At 38.8% G+C, this 23,836-nt stretch overlaps 1 protein-coding gene across 1 annotated transcript; it reads right to left on the reverse strand.

Annotated features, from left to right (window-relative positions):
• Window positions 1–115: 115 nt before the first annotated feature.
• Window positions 116–21,887, reverse strand: LOC139949491 (uncharacterized). The gene is made up of 13 exons (XM_071947857.1): window positions 21,644–21,887; window positions 18,997–19,102; window positions 16,924–17,023; window positions 15,371–16,412; window positions 14,921–15,108; window positions 13,893–14,023; window positions 13,415–13,546; window positions 11,190–12,887; window positions 8,042–8,405; window positions 7,045–7,197; window positions 5,422–5,517; window positions 4,781–4,896; window positions 116–3,996 (listed from the first exon to the last, which is right to left on the reverse strand). The coding sequence occupies exons 1-13, from the start codon at window positions 21,735–21,737 to the stop codon at window positions 3,915–3,917; spliced, it is 4,302 nt and encodes a 1,433-aa protein (XP_071803958.1). The 5' UTR covers window positions 21,738–21,887; the 3' UTR covers window positions 116–3,914.
• Window positions 21,888–23,836: the final 1,949 nt, after the last annotated feature.

Raw genomic sequence — 23,836 nt, forward strand, 5'->3', positions numbered from 1 at the left:
GATATTAATATCAAAGTCTCACAGGGGTGTGACTTGTTTTAGTCACCCTTATGCCAAAGAATTTAAAATTGTAAATTTGTAAAAATAAAATGATTCAACGATATGAAACTACATGTATTTAACATCTGTTTTCTTTTTATTTACGTGCATCACCATCAAGGTTTTACAAAACTATTTAAAAGTAACTTTATTATAGAAATAAAATCAATATAAAAATAAGTACATTTTAACCATCACCACACAGACAAATATTTGGCTTGATCGATACGTGTTCTGTAATTACAAACTGTTAAGGGATTGACAACAAGAAACCAGTACTTGACAAGAAAAAGATCCCATGCACACACAGGACATCAAGTATTCGGACTGATAATGAAATCATTTCAATATCGGACATCCATGTACTATATGTACTATAAAGTGATTCTTTAAAGTCACCTGGAAGTGGTATTTTTTTCAAAATAAAGCTTTTGTCACTAATATATGTGTTTGGATGAGTTGAATGTGAATAAACAGTTAACTAAGGTTTTAAAAAATCAGTTCTTATGTTATTTACAAATTTAAGAGTAGACCCCGACCCAAGAGGGCGCTGTTTGTGGCGTCAATTGAGGCAGACTTTGCCTGTAATGCGTATAGTAAACACAATTGCAAAGTATATGTACGGACCAAGCCGTGAGTTTGTACGTTTAAAAAAAAAAAAAAATTTTTCCGGCAATGCCGACCAGGTGTTTTGCTGCTGAATGCAGAAAACACTTTTTGAAATGTACTAACTCACGACTTGGACGTACATGTACTTTGCACGTGTGTTTACTATACGCATTGCAGGCAAAGTCTGCCTTGAATGACGTCACAAAAGGGGTAGGCGGAGTCAGCCCCCAAACAACTTTATATATTTTTTAAACATATAAATCGTGACAAACAATTACTAAAAAAATTGTTTTATTGTTCGTAAGCATATACTCCTATGTTTGAAAGAAAAAAAATTCTATTTCCAGGTGACTTTAAGGTAAAAAAAAAAAGACGATTTTAAATGTTTGGACTGGGTTGTTTGTTAAACTAATAATAGACTTCACCAATATTTTTTTTACATATACATTTAATACCTAGACCAATCCTTAAAGAATTTCCAACAAAAGCAAAATGTCCTCTAAACACCAATTTATAGACCTTAGCACTTATGACTTCATGGTTTAATAACCGTTTTGCGAAAGAATTGGAAAGAATTTGTCTCTGCTCAACTGTCAGAAATGAAGTACATGTACATGTACCCTGTTCCCTCATTTAAATGCAGTAAACAAACCGTGCGTCAAATGACAGGTACACTGGTACAGGGGGTGTATTTGTAGAATGAAGTCAAATAAGCAAAACGTGTTGTGATATTTCAACATACATGTAGGTTTCTTATTTACATTGCATATACATTACATCATTTGTGCAGCAATTGTGATTTAGTACAATGGCTGACACACGTGTGGTGTAGACTTCAAAATTGTCATAATGATGGAAAAGTTAACATTTTGAATCATAATAACCACATAAATTCCAAAGTTGAAAAATATCAACTTATTGAACAAGTTTTGAGATGCGCCCCCAGATTTAGAGTTATCTTCCATTGATCTGTGTACAAATTTTGCAGACAGTCCATGATCTGCGGCTCTTTTGTATTAAACATGTCAGGGGTTATATGGACACGTACATGTAAATGTAATGGTTATTTAGAACCTAGAAGTGTCAAATCCTATATACATTTAAATTTGTCTCTTGGAAAAATAATTTATTATGAAAACTTTGTTGACCAAGTACTTAACCAAGTATTTGGTTAAGGCTTTTGTACCCATGCTAGGGCATTTAAAATAAAAAATTGCTTATTCTTCTGATGGAAAAAAAAAAAAAAACTTAAGCTCTAGGAAGAATATCATGCATGTACAAAGTTATATGTATAACTTCTTGAGTAGAGCATTTGGGAGCGCCAGGGATAAATTGTCTGGTGTAAGAACATGAATGTATTACCAGATATGTGATAGTTGTTGCCAACAAAAAGTTAAAAACTAGGATTCAAATTTGTCAAGCTTTGGTGAAACATCGAGGTAGAAATAGATTTCCACCTTTTGGTAACCAATACGGTTAAGATTTCACAGAGCATTATTATTAACATTGTCTCCAGAGTACTAGAGTACATACGTAGGTCAAAGAACATATTTTTCTTAAAATGTGAACAAAATAACGATTGGTTTAATTAATCTGAATTTTTTTTGTTATACTAAAACATTTCCTCAAAGAATTTGAGCCTCTTCTCCCGCAACTACTTGAGATCAACCTCCTAGGCATTGTGTTCTATTTTAATTTTCTCAATTTGTTAAAGTAAAAATATAAAAAGCAAGATATGGACTTATGCTAATTGGAGAAAAAAAAATATGTATAACAACGACACAACAAGTAAAGCAAGATTAAAGGACATCAATTGAAGATTAACAAAAATAAAGGGCATTTTGGTTTAAAGCTATTCATGGAATGTTATCAATAGGCAAGAAGGATTTATGTGTTCTCTCAAAATCAGATCAAATAAAAACCTGAACAAGTTTTTATTAGTTCCTGAACGGGTTTTTGAAAATAATTTGAGACAGGCATGACACTTGAGGGAGTCGAGACGACTGCCCCCAAAGCCTTCACCAATTCCTTGATTGTGCCTCTTGAACAATTTAAGTGGCAACTTCAAGAAGGTGCCCTTTACTATAAAAAAAAAACTGCCCTTGCCCTCACAAGAACAGAGTATAGGACCTGCATACAAATGAGTTTGTTATTTTTATAATACATTTCAATATTTCATTTTAAAGACACAATTGTGCGAACATGCATCAGACACCATTTTAGTAAGCAGCAACTTAAAATGCAACAATAGATCAATGAGTATTGCTATCAATGCTACAGCTATTACCAAAATGGCGCCCATGCCATGCCTCACGTTCTAGCAAAAGATAAAGCCCAAGCTAATTACGCCTTACAGTGCAACTGAAATCTGATGAAAACTTAACAACTAGCGCACAGTTTTATTCAACCTACCTTATACAGTTCTGCCTTATTTTGCCAGAACATACGTAGGCCTATCACATGGACTAAAGCTTTTCTCTGTCTGTTTTTATATTTATAGCTTTTCTTCATCCATTTATTTTGATTTGTACAAAGATGGTTTGAAAAAGGCAACCATTTTACAATTTCAATTTTCAATGCACTGGTGATTTTTCTACCCCACTCCCAGTCCTCCCTGAACTTACATGTAAACACACATTTAGCTGTGAGACCAGAAAGTAGTGTTAAAATCCTATCTACAACAAATTCAACCCACATTGCTGCGCGTTACATTGTTCTTTGAAAGGTTAAAAAGTGACATCCACTTCAAAGGGTCTCTGGGCATATTATGGCCGACCCTAACCAGAATTAGTATCTGAGTAACATAAACGGAAACAAAAGAGACATCTATAATACAAAGGCCTTGGACTTTAGACTATGACTGTCCATTATTTATCCATGATGCTCAAACAGATTGGACAGAACCGGGGTCTCAAAGAGGGCCTAGGTGTCTTCACACCCTAAGAGTAACCAACACGGAGAAAACAATCCATTCCACCAGAATTGTGAGTAAAAAAAAAAAAACAGCGTAGAAAATTATCGCATGTTTGGTTTATATTCCAGGGTCTCAAAGAGGGCCTACTTGTAGGTGTCTTCATGTCTTAAGAATAACCAACAAGGAGACAACAATCACTTCCATCAAGATTGCGACTGTAAAGTAGCGCATGTTTGGTTTATATTCCAGGGTCTCAAAGAGGGCCAGGTGTCTTCATGTCTTAAGAATAACCAACAAGGAGACAACAATCACTTCTATCAAGATTGCGACTGTAAAGTAGCGCATGTTTGGTTTATATTCCAGCAGTTAAACACTGCTCCAGGATGGATACATCTGAGCTATCAAAAAGCTCCATCTCTATCTGATCACCATCTCTGTAAAAACAAAAACAGAAAACCGACAAATAAAAAAGGACGGACGGGAATAGAGTGTGTAATAAGTCTTGCAAGGTTTTCAATATTGTGGGGAACTTTGGGGTAAATACATGTACATCACATTATATACTGCAAGACCAAAATGGGCACTATTGGTAACCAGTCTGAAAGTTTAAAGATGCTAATAAAAACTTGCAAAATCTATACAGGGGCATAAGCCATATAACAAAAAAAAGTTGTGACTATAATATATTATAATACATTCAATAAGAAGGCATGATAAAAAACGTTCCTTATAAAAAAAGTGTAAGTATAAAACCGAGTACAAAGGTTGACCTACACATGGGGTATGCTTTAACTAAACGTTTTCAGACTATTTTCTCACAATTTTTTCATATTTTTTCCCTACTCGAAACAATAAAAATAATTCCTACTTTAATTAATTTATTCATACATGGTTCATTCAAAAATTAAAAATTTGAGGCATCAGTCAAATTGCAAGTAAATTTACAATAAAATAAAAAGAAATTACGGCAAGGACAATGGAATATTGGCAACAAGAGCTTCATAAGGTTAGAATGAACTATAAATAAAAGCAAACATGCGGGTACAACTACATGTGTGTAAAATCTCTTTTGGGAGAAGTGTTGGGTGTGGTCTCGACTTTGCAAACAGTATACTCTGCTCGTCTTCAGGAGAAAATGAGCTTCATGCATAAAACAGATTAGTTTTTCAAAACTGAACACCAGTGCAATATTTCACCTTTGACCCCAAACCCACTCACCTTGAGACAACTTCAGCCAGGAGACTTTTTCCCAGAGCAAGTTGGCAAAACATCTGGAGGGCCGTCTTATCATCATGAGCCACTTGCTCACACTGCGATAACTTACAATGAATAACCTGAAGGGAGACAACCATTTTATCAATAACTGTTGTATACATGGATGTGATTTCTTTTTTTGCCCCGGAAATCCGTTTTCTTTTACCACCCCCCCCCAAAAAAAAAAAAAATAATAATAATAAAAATTATTTTAACAAAAATTATAACTGAGATTAATAATATTAAAACATGAAGTTTAAACCATATAAATGTAGAACACCCCAGATTGCAGAGTAAGGCTTTTAAAAAAACAAAAGATAAATGTATGTAAGCAGGCATCACACTCGCAAGTTTTCACGCTTTGCGCCTATAGTCTGATAGCTCAGGTTTGTTTGCAACACCCTAGCACCTATCCCAATTGCCTAAAGTCTTTAAGCACGGGAGACCCCTGTTTAGCAAAAGTAGGTTACCATAATATAACAGTCACCATTACTGCGACTGGTACCCTACGCATTTTTGGCTTAGCAAAGAAATTTGCTTCATAGCTTTATGAGATTGGATCCTGAGCAGACAGCAGGACCCACTGAACCCTTAGCTGAACTTACCTGGAACGGGAGCTGCAGAAACATTTCTGCCAGCGGTCTGAGGGAGGTTATTGTAGCACTCTCAGTGTCCCCATGGTCAAGTAAAAAGCACTTCACCTGTAGGCAATACAAAATATCAAAACATGAGAATGTAGTCAGGATATTGTTATTGTTACCTTCAGTCTTGGTATCTCCCATATATGTATATTTTTCTTTTTATTTTTTATTTTATTTTATACTTAATGTAGGCCTACATGTATATGCTTTTAACATAAATTTATAATATAATATAAATTTGTAATATATATTTTTCCAGTCAAACATGCTTATTTGTTTCTTTTCCCATGCTTTAATTGTTTTTCCAAAGATGTTTCTATCTTTATTTTTAACTATGTACTAGGCTATATGACTATTTTTAATTGTGTATTATCCTTTCCTGTAATTGGCGGCTCGACAGCTGTTAGTTTGGTCAATAAATATATAATAACCTTTATGTCAAGAGTATGCATTTACACACAAAAGCTTGAAGTCTGCATTTGCGTTTGTTTTCCTAAATAAGAGGGAACTTCAAGAATCAGGATTCAAAATAACCATTGTCATGAAAACAAGCATGAAATTTGTCTTCCTTGTATGTGTACACAAAAAATAAGAACACCTAAAAGTAAAAGCATAACAACAATACACAACAAGAATAAACATTTAAAAAAAATCCTGAAATACAAAAAATATCAAAGAGTGAGGGCATGTAAAAAGTACAACAAATAAAGAAAGTAAACACATTCAACTATTTCTACCTTCATTATTTACAATATTATTAATAATTAATTGTCAAAATACACAAAAAGAAAAACAGAAAACATACATGGTCAAGGGTACATACATTTTCACACAAAAGCTAGATTTGCCATTCACGTATCAATTCCTAATTGCTCGGACCTTGTGACATTCGTACAACTGTTTCTATCTACTATTACTAATATTATTATTTGTTTGTCATCATACACATAAGAATAAAATAAAAATAAACAAATACAAGAGAAACTAATGTCAGGAACTTAAAAGAGTGAATCAGGAATTTAGCTCCTAATAAAAACATGATTATAAAATCAATTTAAATAGTTTAGATGAAACTCAAGAAAGAAAAAAAGATAAACTTAAAGCATGTATTCCAATGGGAACTATGAGTCCATCTGTAAAAGGAGCAGATGTCAATATACTTCTAAGGATTAAAAATAAAAAATGCTATAACTTAGACTGGACAGTCACCATCAAACCACAGCGGGCTGGAGTAGAAACCAAAGATATTGACGAAATAGGGAGATCGCCAAAATTGGGCTACATGTAGCTCGCTGGCACACTAATCAAGAGTTGGTTTGGAACACAAATAAGCATGATACATTTTGAATTTTCTTGCTCACCATGTTGGTGGGCAATAGGTTTATGTGTTAACGCTGCGTCGCCTAAAATGCCCGCTTCACTGAAAAACAAACAGTGACATTGACCACCAGTATGGCGCATCCAAGATTATTCTGATGATGGCGTCAGGTGAATTGGGTCAATATAATAACTTTTTCAAACAAAATGGGGTTGAATCTGCAATAAATTGGATCTGCAATAAATTGGACCAAGCAGTTAAGACGTTACCTCCTCATCCTCTACTGACGTAACTTGTACCCGGAGCCATTCCCTGTTGAACTCTGCAGCGTAGAACAATCCTACCTCTGGTGGCTCAGTCAGTACCAACGTACTGCACTGGTAGAATGATCGCATCGCTTCCTCCATGATTATCATTTGCTCCTGTTGTTGTATCAGAGAAATAAATTCAATCAACACAAAATGGCAACAACAGAATACTGCTTAGCAAATTGCTAAGCAAAACAAGGAGTGGGGTACCAGTTGCAACAATGTAAACTTCATTATATTTTGAAAGGTACAAAACACATGTAACTAAAGCCGTGTTCGAATTAGCAGCTACAGCTACGGCTACAGTTAGATGTCCGCGTAATCATGCGTTAAGGTACATGTATAGGACATCCTTTTAGCTACCCCCTCAGCAACAGCCGTAGGAATAGCTGTATCCACCATTTTGGATACGGCCTAAAGCCCGGTTCATACACTTCCTACGAATGCGAATGCGAAGCAAATTTGACGCGAATTTGACGTCACAACCCTCCTTTCGCAGCGATATTCCAAGTGAGTTAAAGCAAAGTTGAACTGCTGCAAATTATTCGTTGCGAATTTGTGACATCAACATTCGTATCGCATTCGCATTCGCATTCGCAGGAGGTATGAACCAAGCTTTAGACATGTAAAGAGAAGATTTATCTCATCTTTCTTTACGGCTGTATGGGTGTTATACATGTACATGTAATACTTCATTACTAAATCGAAATGAAAGGTATTTTATCAGACCCAAATCAACATTTTGATCACAATATTACTTACTCCAGTCATTAGTTTACTGGCCTGATATACTGACCTCAGGCCCGTGGGCCAGTGTAAAATGTGAGCACTGATGATGATGTCATTACAACGGTGTAAATTTTACTATAAGTTTTGGGTTTTGGGTTTTTTTTTTTTTTTTTTTTTTGGGTGGGGGGGGGGGGGGGGTCAACAGTTTGTTAAATGCATGAATTCTTACCGAATAGTCGTCTCCAATGAGAATGGCGTAGAAGTCCGACAAACTCTTGATGTATGCCACATACAGATCCCATTCCTTCTCCTCGGGTAGCACAAGACTGGGCATACCGGGTGCATCAATGGTCGAGTAACTCCCCTCATAGCTGGGCTCGCTGGGTGAACCAAGCGCTTCTGAAGTGGGTGAACTGTACCCTTCCTCGCACGGTTCCCCGAGTGTACTGGGTGAATCTGTCGAGGATGGTCTGCTACCAGGTGCCTCTGTGGAGGGCGGTCTACTGCTAGGCTCACTGAGGGAACTAGGTACCCCTAAAGTGGGCAAGCTGTACCCCTCACTGGGCGTATCCTCTTCAGGCAATCTGGGTGAACTGTTTTTTAAGTTGGGAAAGAAAGATGGCATTAGAATAATCAGCTTAATGTTCAACAAACATTCCACCACTTTACATGATCACCGCATCAATCGGCAAACTGCACCTGCAAGTACCGTACAGGAGTAATCCAAAAACTGGTACACATACGTGCATAATACATGTTTGTAGGAGATCCGGGTACTTAGCCTCAACTTTCAGTGCTAGTGTGGAGTGTTATTTGCCTGTTGGTACTAAACATTATATGAACTTTGTAAAGAACTGATGCTGTACAAAAATGACAGAACTTGTGCCGATTAGGTCATAGAAGTCAAATATGAATAATTAACAAATGAGTTAAATACATGCTTGTGTTATTTAAACACTCTCCTGCTCTTGCTAACATTTTCCAGTTAACTGACTGACCATTCAACACCAATCAGGCTGCACAAGTTATGTATGGTGGCACTGCTGACCCCAGAACTAACTAATGGTAAACATGTGTGTATACATGTACACGTACTTCAGGTCTCGCAATTCCATCCTTGAGAGGGCAAGGAATTTTGTTCTTGCACTTTTTCAGCGTAGACTATTGCTTTGGTTCTGTCAATGCAATCTTCCCGAGAGACCCAGATCTGAAAAGGGCAATTGACGCACCCGTCAAAGCAAGGGCAAGGCCATCTTTATTTTGCAGAGGGGACCTCAATGGAAAGTGCACTAAGGCCAAGACCAGGTCAAGACGAGGGCAACAAAGGCCTTCAGGCGTCAATTCATGTCATCAGACCTGTACTGTGTACATTAACTAAGGGTGTGTTCGTTTAGCTTCCCTGGGTATACCCCGCGGTGCTCACTCGGGTGAGCCCCTGACAAGAGCTAAACGAACGACCACTCACCGCTCTCTTAGTGACGTCGTTTACCTGGGGCCAGCCCCCAAGTGACCCACTCCACAAGCAGGGCACTTGGGGCTGACCTAGGTGCGCCCCTGGAATGACGTCAAAAGCTATTCAAAGGCACCGGGGCAGACCGGGGATGACCCAGGGAAGCTAAACAAACGCACCCTAAATGGCAATAATGCAGGCTGTCATAGTTTGTCTATGTTTCATTCAAAACTTATCTCAAAACATATGTTTTGGAAACAATAGCCTTCAAACTTTTGGTTGTCTTGTGTCATCGTGTATTAGCAGAGTTCTTGTTTTTTTTTGCGCTAGGTGTGTCATCATTGACAAACATGGCGCACTAGAAATGTTCAACATTATTTATTATTATTATTCAAAACCACAGTGGATGGTATTAAATGGTCAGACATAAGGAGGGTTCATTAACTTTACAAGGTCAGAAACAAATATGAAATTCATGCATTTTTCAGGTCTACATGTAATTTCATGGCTCTGCTTATCAGAGATTTCTGTGCTTAAAGACAGTGGACACTATTGGTAATTACTCAAAATAATTTTTAGCATAAAACCTTTTTTGGTAGCGAATGGGGATAGGTTTACAGTATAAGACATTGTGAGGAACGGCTCCCTCTGAAGTACTGTAGTTTTCGAGAAAGAAGTAATTTTTCACGAATTTGATTTTTAGACCTCAGATTTAGAATTTTGAGGTCTCGAAATCAAGCATCTGAAAGCACACAATTTCGTGTGACGAGGATGTTTTTTTCATTCATTATCTCGCAAATTCGACGACCAATTGAGCTCAAATTTTTACAGTTTTGTTATTTTATGCATATGTTGAGATACACCAAGTGAAAAGACTGGTCTTTGACAATTACCAATGGTGTCCAGTGTCTTTTAACAGTAACTTTCACATAATTATGTGCTAAAAAGGAAACCATAAGCATACATATCGCAGTAAGCAGAGCAACTATGAAATTCTGCTCTGCTCACAGAGCTCAAACTCAAGTCTCCGTATAAATCATCAAGTCGATGTCATCCATGAGTCTGAGATGTTAGCAGGCATTTGTTAAAATGTAAATCCTGTCTTTACAATGTGTTAGTTTTCCTGTGAAAAAATTCAACATGATTATTACATGATATACAACAGTGAGTGATTTCTAATGATTGTTATTTCATCTAACTAAAACAAACATAAATATAAACAGAGTATAAAACACATTTGGCCAGCCTGGTACATTTTCCGCTCAAGTTAGTCACAGAGCCTGTGCCAAAATGAACCAATGACAAATCACACATGAAAACCTAAATGATGACAAGCATGAATGGAAACAAAACTGCATGGTAAGTTAACTTTGCCAGATAAATGAAAAAAGGTGTTAAAAAGCATGCAAACAATGAAGGGATGAAGGGTACAGGCAAATTCATGCTGGGAGCAACACAGAGAGCTTGGAAGCCTAGATTATTTTCTAGCTTGCACTAATGTGAAAAGCCCTCACTTCTTCCAGAAGGCTCATCTAAAAACAGCTCTCAAATCATTATTCTTATAAATTCAAGTTGAGGTTAGTAAAGTTCTGCTGTGGCAGATATTAGGTTTGCATCAGTGTAAACCTTGTTACAGAGCAAAGAGTATGAACGAGCCTTTCCAGCTTTACACCAAAACTCCTTGAAATGTTACCGAGAGCCTTCCTCACTCTAACAAAATTCAATGCAACATGTAACTCAACCAGCTGTTTCTGGTTATGGCAACAAAGTACATGTGTATGCCTGACGTGTTCAAAACAAATAGTTTCCTAGTGCAGTCCTTCAGTCCAACAAAACATGCTGTTGGATTTTGATTGGTTTGGGGGTGGTTAGCGTTTAACAAGTGAAATTAAAAACAGGAATGCTGGTTTAAGTGCGGATGGCTAACCTGTTTGACCTGTACTGAGGATCAACTTGCCATCTTGTGTAACCACGCCCATGCGATGGCTGCCTGGTTGGACCAATTACGGGTTTCAATTCAGCAGAGTCCACCATATTGGGTGGCGGTGACATCTGTTCATTCTGGGGAAGTGCTGGTGGGAGATAAGCTTGTGTCTGTAGTCCAGTTACTGGTCCAGCTTCAACCTTCACACTAACTACTTGTTCATCCTGTACAAGTACTTGATCAAAAACAGTGGCTACTGGCTCCAATTTTACCTCTAGCTTCTCCTCGTCAGAATCAAGACTCAAATCCATCAGAGACTCTTGAAGGATGGCATTCTTTCCCTTCGCCGCCTGTTCCTGGAGTTCACTCTTTACTCGTAAGAACTCTCCCTGCTTCTTGAGCAGATCTTCAAGAGCTGCCTTCCTCGCTTCAGTCTTTGTGCCGCCCCTCCCGATTCCGACGATTGCCCCTGCCATGAAGCACACACTAACGAGTGGGTCTTCTTTAGTTCCCATGTGCTTGACAGTCTCGTAGATGGCGGTTTTACCGAATGTTACTTTGAGAGCCTGTCGAACCTCCTGATCTGTTACTCTTCGAGATTCTGGTGCAAATGGATTCTCAAATGATTTGTATGCTTTGGCGAGTGGAAATGTGGCACTTGACGTTGGTACTGACAGACCACCTTGATTTACTTCATCTGAACAACTTATATGATTAATGGTTTCTTCTTCTACATGTATGTCAATGTCACCCTTTCCTTCAACAACAGGAGTTGCTCTACGATGGTCCGGCTTTCCGGAATTCAACACACAAAATTTGTTTTCACTTCTGGTCGAGGAAAAAATGCCACGTGGATGATTTTGCAGATCTCCTGTTGGACCAAACCTCTTCAACCTCATCATCAGTTTTTCATTTTGTAGTCGGGCTTTCTCATCCTTGACAGTCTCTTTGCTTGTGTTGATGCCATCCACCTGAGAGATCTGGATCTGAAAAGGGCATTTGTGCCCACTGCTGAAGCAGCTGCAGAAGCCAGCAACATGCTCAACTCTCAAGTACAGCTTCTCCTCATCTGAAATATCTTCTATTGGACCAAACCTCTTCAGCCTCCTCAACAGTTTTTCATTTTGTTCTTGGGCTTTCTCGTCGTAGGCTTTGGCTCTTTCCATGCAATCTTCAGGAGAGACTGGGATCTGAAACGGGCAAGTGCCACGCCCACCGAAGCAACTGCAGAAGCCTTTAACATGCTCCTCTCTTAGGAACAGATTCTCACTACCTTTTAGATTGTCTGCTGGACCAAACCTTCTCAACCTCTTCATCATTTTTTCATTTTGAAGCTGGGTTTCATAATCGTGGTCTGTGGTACTTTGGACGCACTCATCTGGAGAGACCTGCGAGGTATTGCCTAGATCGTTAGGAGCCACGTTCCACTGCTGAAGGATTTCACCCGCTGCAGCTTGCTTAGCAGTATCTATGGTTAGCCCATGTGCTGTGGCGACATTTGTGCCTGCAGTGCAGATCACGCACACTGCAGTCTTTCCGGGTTGCTTCGTGGAGTCTACGTAGAACTCTACTGGCAAGTTTTGTCTCTTGCACACAGTCCTTAGAATGTGCGCAATGTCAAGGTTCGCTCCAAAGAGGTTTTCTGGATGGACTGGCTTAGTGTGATCAAAGGGCTTTGTTGATGTGTTTCCATGGAGACAACTGGGTTAGGATATATAATTAGACATGGCACTGATCTAAACAAACTAATACCAGACTACAGCACACAAAATGAAACACAATGCCTAGATCTTGAGAACCCATTTCCAGTTCTAAACAAACAAAACTTGACAGTGTGAATCTTGAACGTATTTGTGATGCTCTTGAAAAATCAAGATATTTAACAAAGCTTTAAACAAATCTTAGTTTGTTCATTGAAACTAAAAAACGTACCCCACCAAATGCCAGATAAATGCAAAGCTCACACAATTCATGAATGCAAGAAATAAAGGCGAGATTTTCATGCATTATTCATTAATTATTTGCATAATACTTGAAATCTTTAGCAGATGCAGTATGACTGTGTTTAAATGCATTAAACATTTTGCTGTTTGCATTACGAAAATGAGCCAATGATGATACATATTATTTGATTATATGCATAATTTGAATTTGCTTACAGGAATATTTTGCATCATGCATATTCATTTGTAAACATGCATTATTCATGACTCTTTCAAATGACTGACCTTTGTGCGGTTCCGTTTCCAGTCTGGTTCCCATGCTCTGCATTGTTTTTCTGTCCTGACCTGCCATGTGTAACTGGCGTGACAGTTGGGGCACCAGTTAGTTTAGGATACAGGATGTCACTGTTGGAGTTGCTGGTAAAGACACAAACAAATATCAACAAAATATGAATTAGTTGAAAAAACGGGGGTTTTAGAAATAATACACGTTGGCTGTAGTGTCAAGACCAATATGGTGCTGACTAAACCGCCTTTGCACTGGAGTTGGTTGATTCACACAACAAATGCATAACATAGCATAACAATTAAATTAACAAGGACATTAGGTGAGTCACAAAAATGATTGTTGCCTCAGTAAGACATACATAATGTAGCACCAAATAAATGAAAAATTGCCACAGAAAACACCAGAGCGGATTGAGAGATTGATACTCACATGAAACAAGAAAAGCCAAACAACTTTAACAAATAATTTGCGTACCTTTCTCTCTCAAGCAGACTGAGCTTATTCATTTGCTCGACGATGTCAGTATCCAGAGGCTGACCAAACTCTTTCAGATACCTGTCACACAGAGCACTTGCCCACAAACCATTTGGCTTTTCACTAAGTACCTAGTCATAATAACATACACAATAGTCACATAGCTAGATGAGAAATATACATTAAATAGATAAATGGATTATTTGAAAATACAAAAAAGAAATCACTTATCAGAAGTGCTTTCTTCTCTACTAGACAGGCTTCTGATTGATGATACCCAAGCCTAAATCCCTATGGACTGTAAAAGGGGTAACCCTTGTTTCAGCCCAAGGAGTTGGTGGCAATGGCCCCTGAAAAATTAGTTGATTTGTAGCCCACACCTTCAAGTGGCCTTCAGGCCTTGTGTGTCTAGCGACTTGTGTGTTTAGCGACTTGCATAAACAAATAAAAAAAATCAAAACAAACACACAGCAGATAGCACTTAATCATACCGAAGGCCTCTCAAAGCGATCACTACTTGTTCCTAGCCGTCACACGTCTGTGTGTAGGCAGGTAGGGGTAGTTTACATACATACTTCAAGGGCAGGCGCTTTTCTTTAAAATGCCCTGTTCATACCATTTTCCAATACAAGCAATTTTTGGGTTAAAGGCAATGGACACTATTGGTAATTACTCAAATAGTTAATAGCGTAAAACCTTTATTGTTGACGAGTAATGGGGAGAGGTTGGTGGTATAAAACATTGTGAGAAATGGCTCCCCCTGAAGTGCCTTAGTTTTCAAGAAAGAAGTAATTTTCCAAGAATTTGATTTTCGAGACCTTAAATAAGAAATTGCACACAAATTCGTGTGACAAGGGTATTTTTTCTTTCATTATCTCGCAAGTTCGATGACCGATTGAGCTCAAATTTTCACAGGTTTGTTATTTTATGCATATGTTGAGATACACCAACTGTGAAGGCTAAGTCTTTGACAATTACCAATAGTGTCCACTGCCTTTAAATGTTTTTGGTTATTTGTTTACTCTTACAGTTTGAATCCAGCTGTATTTTTCATTGGCTGTTTCAGAGAGAACATTATTTGTTGACGTTGACGACGGTTGCTGTGCAATGCTGGGTGGTGATTGGTCAAAGTTCGGTGATGGGTCATAGTTCGGTGATGGGTCATAATTTGGTGACGGGTCAGAGTTCAATGAAGACTCCTGGGTATTATGGAAACCTGCATGAATAAAAAATTTCAAATATCATTTAAGAGGAGGTAAAGCCTGCCTTTGACTATTGAACTATTTAGCATAAAAACTTACTTGGTAAGAAATACTGACCCTCTTGATAATGAAACCACTTTAAGAAGCACTCTCTTTCTAAGGAATGTGTTTTTTGAGACAGGGATTTAAAAATATTTCAATCGGAGAAAAGTTTCATGCATGAGACGTTTCTCAAACATTTTTCACAAATTCAGAAGTTCAAAACTACCAGCTTACCTTCATTTGTAGTACCTGTTGGGGACACTAATCTCTTGAAGCGAGGCGGTACCTCAAAGTTAGACGACCACTCCGGCTTACTGGGTTTTCCTGGTCTCCCTTTCGGCTTCTGGGACGACACCTCAGTTTGACGACAACCATTGTTGGAGACGGTGACATGAATGTTATTGTGAACGGGTTTGGATGCTTGACTGTTCACTTGGCGAGCCCCATCTTTGGGGATGGTCACATGAATGTTCTCATGGATCGGTTTAGAGGAGGAGGAGAGACCATTTGTAGCACTCCAGTCATCGGCTGGCTTCCAAGTCAATGACTGAGTTGTGCCTGCTGTCGTTGTTTTGGCAGGTTGTTGACTTTTCTTGGAGCCAAGTTTACCAGACCAGGGACCAGGGTTGGGTAGCTGAGCAGATGCTGTTGGTACAAGTGGCTTGGTATCTCCTTCGGCGGCTGTGGGTTTTTGAGCTGCTGTCGGTCTGGACTCTTGGGCTGCCGTTGGTCTGAACTGTTGGGGTTCTGTCGATCTAGAATTTTGGTATCCTGCTGGTCTAGACTGTTGCGCTGCTGTGGGTCTAGACTGTTGGGATCCTGTCGGTCTAGACTGTTGACCTGCTGTGGGTCTAGACTGTTGGGATCCTGTCGGTCTAGACTGTTGCCCCGCTGTGGGTCTAGACTGTTGGGATGCGGTTGGTCTAGAGTGTTGGGATGCGGTTGGTCTAGACTGTTGGAATGCTGTTGGTCTAGACTGTTGGGATGCGGTTGGTCGAGACTGTTGGGTGTACATTAGGGGTTTAGGTGCTGTTGTCTCTTTTGGTGTGATCGGGTTGTATTTGACCGTCTGTGTTTGATTAGTGTACGCTGGTTTGGACGTGTGATTGTTTCGGACTGGCTTTGGGTGCTGTGATGCTGCCGGTTTGAATGACGTGTTGTACTTCCCTGTTTTAGGCACAAAGCGACTGGTGTAGAGCTTGCCAGCGGGCCGAGCCTTGGACATGGCGTATGTTGGATGAGCGTAGGACCTTCCAGGTTTGGACCTTATCCCCCGCTAAAGTTGAGAAATAAAACAAAAAAGTAGTTATCATCACATTATAAAGCCTGGCAAAAAAAAAACAAAAACAATAACCATAATTTTATACACATTTCTTTTTACCCATATAACACGTGTGTGTTAGCACTGCATACTCAATACTTTCCAGAGCTTTGTATAAATAACTTGGGTGGGAATCGAACCCACCACCTTTGCAAGTCTGGAGCAGTGTTTTACCAACTAGAAACGAACAAACTTGTGGTGCATTGTAGGTACATCCTAAAGTCGAAAGTAATTATTGAGTGAGAATGCCCTCTGGTGTGGATGTAATCAAGAACCATATACACCCATACCATATGCTCTATACCAGCTAGGCTTCATATGGATTATACCCAAGCCTACACTGTACATCATTGTATAGAGTAGCCCTGCTTCAGCCTAAGGAATTGGTGGTAACAACCCCTGGAATACCAATTTGGGGACTTGAGTGTATGAAGACTTGCTTGATTTTTGTTTCTTCAAATCTTACCCCTTTGGACTTCTTGCCTTTCTGTCTGCTGACGAGGCTAGCAATATGCTTGGTTGTCTCGTCAGCAACCGCCGCACACATCATCTCCCCAGTTGAACCCCTGCACGAGAAAAAACTCAGAATTATTTGGTGAAGAATTATCTACAACAGCTGGACCCAATAAGCCAGTGCAAGTTATGTAGATTTGAATAATGTCTGGTACAATGACTTGCTCAGTAGCGATGCACCGCTTTCATTTGAATTCTTCTCAGACTATCGAGACAGTTGCTACGCCACGTGATTAGGGGCAAGCTTTTGCGTAGTTGTGTAAGATACGGTGAACACCCATACACAATTCTGAATGGATGTGTATGGCACAATGGTACCAGGGTATGCTCATCCTAGAGGTTGCTATACAAAAGCTTGCCCCTAATCACAAGGCGAAGCAACTGTCTCGATAGTCTGAGGAATACAAATGTAAAGGTGCATTGTCAATAGGCCTGGGCGAATTATTCGAATATCCGGTTAATGGCGAATAGGTTTTCCTATCCGTAACCGCGAATGCCTTTTTTTTTCTTAACCGGATATCCGCATAGGGCGCGAATACCTATTTACAAACCGGATAATTCTGTAATTACAACCGAGTAACCGGATACTCTTTAATATCCGAATATCCGCGGATGTCGGGCGACAACGGATATGAATGTTTTGTCTGAATCCTTATGAAACTTCTATTAAGACAGCATAAAACAGCATATATTAAGTATTTAACTATGCTCACCTCTGTGAAGAGTTAAAACAATGACATTTCTGACGTAATGTGTTCAAAGATTACAAAAGTTTTCCTTCACGTAGAGTCAATCACGATCAAAAGAAAAAGCAAATCGCCATCTTTAAGTTAGATCCGGTCATTTTTATGAATGCCCCGAGTGACACTGTCTAAAACTAATATCAATCCGCCCATAAGATCTCATTCACAAACGAACAGCGCCCTCTAGCAGCAACAAAAACAAAATAATAATAAATTTAATTTTTTTTAAATAGCGCCCTCTAGCGGCGAAAAAAACTATTTGAATATCCGGTTAATTTCGGATAGTTGGCCAGCGGTATCCGAATAACAAAATTTCACTATTCGCCCAGCGCTAATTGTCAATAAGAAAGTCATTGTACCAGACATTATTCAAATTTAACTTGCAAATGGCTCATTCCATGGCACCACTTACATGTAAAGCACTGAACACCTTCGATAATTGTCACAGACCAGTATTCCCACTTGGTGTATCCCAAAAATATGTTTAAAATAATAAACCAGGGAAAATTTGGGCTACATTAGACATCGAAATTGCAAGAGAATAATGAAAGAATAATGAAACACCCTTGTTGCATTCTTTTAGTACTTTCGTGGGCATAATAAAAGGCTTCAGCCATTGTCAGCTTAAGTCTTTTATATTTGAGTGAGAAATAACCTCTTTCTCAAAAACTATGTTACTTCAGGGTTTTCTAACAATTTACTATTGTCAGCTCTCCATTGCTCGTTACCAATTAAGTTTTTATGCTATCAATTATTTTTGAGTCCAGTGCCTTGAAATGGTTTGGGTACTTTTCGTCAACACAAAACACAAAACGTCCACAGATTTACATTAAAGACACTGGACACTATTGGTAATTGTCAAAGATCAGTCTTCTCACTTGGTGTATCTCAACATAAAAATAACAAACCTGTGAAAAATTGAGCTCGATTGGTCGTCGGAGTTGCGAGATAAAAACACCCTTATCACACCAAGTTGTGTGCTTTCAGATGTTTGATTTCGAGACCTCAAGTTCTAACTCTGAGGTCTCAAAATCAAATTCGTTGAGAATTACTTCTTTCTCGAATACTACATGTACATCACTTCAGAGCTGGAGCCGTTTCTCAGAATGTTTTACACTATCAACCTCTCTACACATTACTCATTACCAAGTGAGGTTTATGCTAATAGCTATTTTGAGTAATTACCAATAGTGTCCACTGCCATTAAACTTTAGGGTAAAACCAAATTAACATTCCCTGATGCAAATTCAACAACTATTATAACAAACTCTTGTTCATCTTACCGTCTGATGGAAACTACAGCCGGGATGGACTTCAGATAAGCCTCAAGCGAAGGGAACCCAAACTCTTTAAAAGGTATGGTCTCACCTAGTAATGTTTGATACTCTCCTGAACAACAAGTAAAACAATAAAACTTGTATTTGTTACATTAATGCAGCCTCCATTTGTACAATGTGTGTAGTGCAATAATTTACTTCTTTTCAAAACTTCATTCATAAAAACCTAAGACAGGTTATCCATTCTGATTGGTCGAGAGGGCATCACGTGGGGGTGTTATAATGGAGAATATAACACCAGTAAAAAGTGTTGAAACATGGGCGTGACATGCTAGCTTGCACCTGTGCTTATAAGACAGTTTCTTCATTCCTATTGGTCGAGAGCAACGGCCGGGACAGTTGTGCCACATCATGCGATATGAGCGACGCCCACAGTAATCTCCTTATAAGGAGTTGTTTACCCAAGGGACTTACCATTTCATAGCTGGAGGGGTGTTGTATTGAAAGAAATCATTGAACAATTATAATTATTGCATTTTCTTTTAATTTTTGACCAACAAGTGTTGATGTTTTTTTAATGATAAGGTATAAATACGTTTTCGGTCATAAATTTATGAATCAGACCAGGTGGACTTCAGAGTTGACCCCCTCAGACAAAGTTGACTTCAGACCCACTTTTTTTTAAAATATTGATTAACCCTTTCAATACCATTGTTGAGTTTACTCGATCGCGCGTTGTGTAGTCTCTCTGTCCCAATGTCGAGAAAACTCGACTGAAAAAAGCCTTGCCTTTGAGAGATTGTATTTGTTTTGTTTGGCGCCCTCTGTTGCTAGGTTTTATATAGACGGGTTGCTTGTTTACATGTTTACCAAGCATTGCAATGGTATGTATTGTATAGGGGGTCGCCATTATGATTTTCCGAGAAAAGTACACCTCAAGATTTCACGCTTCCGGTTTTTTTCCGACAAAAATCACCATCATGTCTGCTCACTGCACAGAGGTTTTGGCTTATATGTTTGCCTATAGTGACTCTATAAAAAGACTTGGGAAGTTCTGACAAAGAATCTAGAGAACATTTGGCAGCAAATCTTGGTATTTCGTCACCAGACATGCAGTCAGATGATGACAAAACCGGACTATATACCAACGGTAGCTAACTGGACCGAGCACGTCACCCGTTCAACGCCGTGGGCTTGGGCGTGTATGGCGGGCGGGCCTGGACCCACTCGTGCTGGTCGCAGTGACCGTGGTGGCTGGACACTCTCAAAACAGATAAGATTTTTCAGCAAAATAGGTTCCGATTTTGGTACAAATGGAAATAGAAGCTTATAATAAAAACGGTTATATTTTCTGAGAAGTTTTTACAAACTTTTTTTGAGGGAAAATAGATTGAAAATCTTGTTGTTTTTCTTGAGACAGAAATCCCGAATAAAAATATAAGTATTTTTTTTTAGCCAGAAATCTTGCAAACAAAATTAAGATAATATATACAAATTTGACGTCGTAGGAAACGTCATTTCATATGCTACAAATTGCATGCACAAAGTTTTTCAAAAAAATAATGACTTCCCACAGAAAATCAAGATTGAAAACAGTACTCACTGCAAATTGCGTTATATTTTTGTTAGTGTGAAAAAATACGGTACACAGCATTGTGACCTTTGTCAACAATGCGGTATCCGGTTGGGCGCTTGCAATAAACAATGTGGTATTGAAAGGGTTAAGGGAATCAAGGTGTGTTGAATCGATTTTCAACTAGTAATTTTTAAACCCGAGGCCTGGTTCTTAATAATCTACCTTGACTTCGCCTTGGTAAAATTATCAAGAACCAGGCCTCGGCGGGTTTAAACCACTAGTTAAAAACCTCTTCACCACACATTGATTCCCTTAATCTATATATATATTACGTAGGTCTGAAGTCAACTTGGTCTGAAGTCCACTCGGTCTGCAGTTAACTTGGTTCGAAGTCTACAAGTACATTTTTAGCTAGCCCCGGCCCGGGCATAAATAAACTAAACAGGGGCCCTGGCCCTGCCACCACAAACATGACAAATTTGAAAAAAGAAAAAGAAAAAAAAGGAATATCTAAATCTAATTCTAATGAAACTTGAAAAAAATGAAAGTAAATTAGATATCCAATTATTTCCTAACGAATGAAAAGGTGGCTGAGGACTATGTGGATACTGCCCTGAGTTACTATATTCTTACTACCAACCACGGAGGTAAAAATCTACCTCCATCCATGCACCAAGCAAGTGCCAAATACGCTGGACTCCCTCCGCTTTTTGTAAGTTAAGTAACTAGTAAGGCACTTTTAATGGGGAGTCCAGCGTATTTATTTTTGGCCCATTTATTATTTTGACAATGACACAACTATTATTTATTAATGGAATAATTTAATGGGGCTAATTTATAGCCTATCACCCTCCCATCAAGCCGTAATTAAGTACGTAATCAGTGAGTAATGTTATTAAAGAAGTAGAAAATGGACGTGCCACCACGACAGCAACGCAATGCCACTTTACACCACTCATCAGCTCAGGCTAGGCAGCCATGGGCCGCTGCGCTAGGCTGCACATGTGTGTGTGTGGGCATGCATGGTGCTTTGGTGGTGCTGGTGGATAAACGCAAACAACTTGACATAAACATTACCTTGCAAGCGATTCAGTGCAACTCCTGCCTTTTCCGTGATCAACACGGACCGTAGATTGCGGTTGACACTCTCTTTCTTCGAAGCCGAAGCCATGATTACGGTATTTCGCTACAAATTTTCGGTCAGAACTCTAAGTGAGTGACGATCTTGAGCATGCACAGGCAAGAAGATTTCTCATCATAAAAAAAAGGGGGAATCACACACACACCTACAACAAACGAGTTTATGAACATTGAACGGAATGCGCACGGAGAGAGCAAGCATTTTCGTTAATGCGCGCAATGAGGGCGCCCTATAAATCAAGTGACTTTTTGGTTGGTAGTTTGCATAGAGTTATATATAACTCTATGGTAGTCTGACTTTTGCAACTTATTACCAAAACTGCCAATGTCGTTGTAATTTCAACAGATGGTTTCATAGTTCGAATAAAAAAAAAGCTGTAACAGGTAAATGTTGTTTTTGAGACAAAGATGCAAATTTCCGTCTAAACCGTGAAGCTCCATGAAAGAAACCATGGAGGTAGGAATACAGACAGTCACAGCAACAAGCGCGTTTGCAAGAGAGTGCAGTTTTAATTGCGCATTCACTCTTTCGCGCCACTTACAACCTCGTTGCCATTAGGTTCTATCTCAGAATATTGATGCTCACCTGACTCTGCTGGGGGTGAGGTGTCTAAACAAGAATAAAATAAAAATTGTGACGTAGGGAAATTATTGCACATTGCAGGGAAAGTCCCCTACCTGCAAACTGCTACGCAATAATAAATTAACATATAAAAAACTAAAAGTTGCACTCGAATTTCAGATTTTAAATTGAAAATAACTTTATGAACCAGCAGAATATTGATGCTCACCCGACCCTGCTGAGCTCTGCTGGGGGCGAGGTGTCTAAACAAGAATAAAATAAAAATTGTGACGTAGGGAAATTATTGCACATTGCAGGGAAAGTCCCCTACTTGCAAACTGCAACGCAATAATAAATTAAAATCTAAAAAACTAAAAGTTGCACTCGAATTTCAGATTTTAAATTGAAATAACTGTATGAACCAGCAGAATATTGATGCTCACCCGACCCTGCTGAGCTCTGCTGGGGGCGAGGTGTCTAAACAAGAATAAAATAAAAATTGTGACGTAGGGAAATTATTGCACATTGCAGGGAAAGTCCCCTACTTGCAAACTGCAACGCAATAATAAATTAAAATCTAAAAAACTAAAAGTTGCACTCGAATTTCAGATTTTAAATTGAAAATAACTTTATGAACCAGCAGGTTATTAATTGTGTAAAGAAGTGGTTTAATCTAAATAGAGCATCGATACTCTTCATTGTGCATCTGCTGATTACCGAAAGCAAACAAGCGTACAGATTTTCACAGATTGGCAATAAATAATTGTGTATTCATGTTGGGACAAACCAAGTGAGAATAATGGTCTTTGAAAATAACACATTTTTGTGCCCCAGACAGTTTCTCTACTCCTATCGGTGGAGAGCGCGTCACGTGTGGGTGTTAACCTTTGATGACCAGCTGGGCTGTATAACAAGCTGGCTTCCGCGTGTCGGTTGGTGTTTTTTGCTCATTAAAGTCTTTGAACAGAGCATTCTCAAACGGAAATTTCTATAATTGCAACACAAGTCAGGAAAAGCATTTTTTAAAGGTTGATGTAAAAACTTGTTTAAAAACTAGGCATGTGAGTAACTATCCATGAAAGAAGAGGAAAAGAGAAAACTGGACAAGAAAAAAAGAAAAAAAATTACAATATTCCTATACTTTCGTGCACAAAAAGTGAAGAAATTAGAGCAAAATCAAAACCCCCCAAAATCAGCTGAAAAGAGGAACTCTCACATGCCTGAAAAACACAAATGCCCGCAAGCCAGTCTGTTTCTTGACATTTGACACATGTAGAACAGAGTGGGTTTTTTCACAAATAATTCTAGCCAGTTTAGTGCAATATTGCGCTGCTGATACTCTGCCATAATAGGCGGGAAAAAACCAATGGGTGAAAACACTCATACACACTACCCCCCCCAAAAAAAAAAAAAGAGAGGAGAATTTAAAGGAACACGTTGCCTTGGATCGGTCGGGTTGGTCTTTGAAAAGCGTTTGAAACCGTTTGTTGTGAAATGCATATGGTTAGATAGATAATTTTAAAATAGAATATAATGGACCACACAAACATGCCTCGGAATTTCACGGT

The sequence above is a fragment of the Asterias amurensis genome, chromosome 17 (assembly GCF_032118995.1).
Source record: "Asterias amurensis chromosome 17, ASM3211899v1".
In the NCBI taxonomy this organism is placed as follows: Eukaryota; Metazoa; Echinodermata; class Asteroidea; order Forcipulatida; family Asteriidae; genus Asterias; species Asterias amurensis.

Bases quoted from the DNA above. Each gene is read 5' to 3' on its own strand.
- LOC139949491 (XM_071947857.1), bottom strand. From the start codon at position 21,737: ATGGCTTCGGCTTCGAAGAAAGAGAGTGTCAACCGCAATCTACGGTCC. The intron at 12,888-13,414 runs GTCAGTCATTTG...ATCCTAACCCAG, and splicing joins GGAAACGGAACCGCACAAAG to TTGTCTCCATGGAAACACAT. The intron at 7,198-8,041 runs GTAAGAATTCAT...ATACAACAACAG, and splicing joins TCATTGGAGACGACTATTCG to GAGCAAATGATAATCATGGA.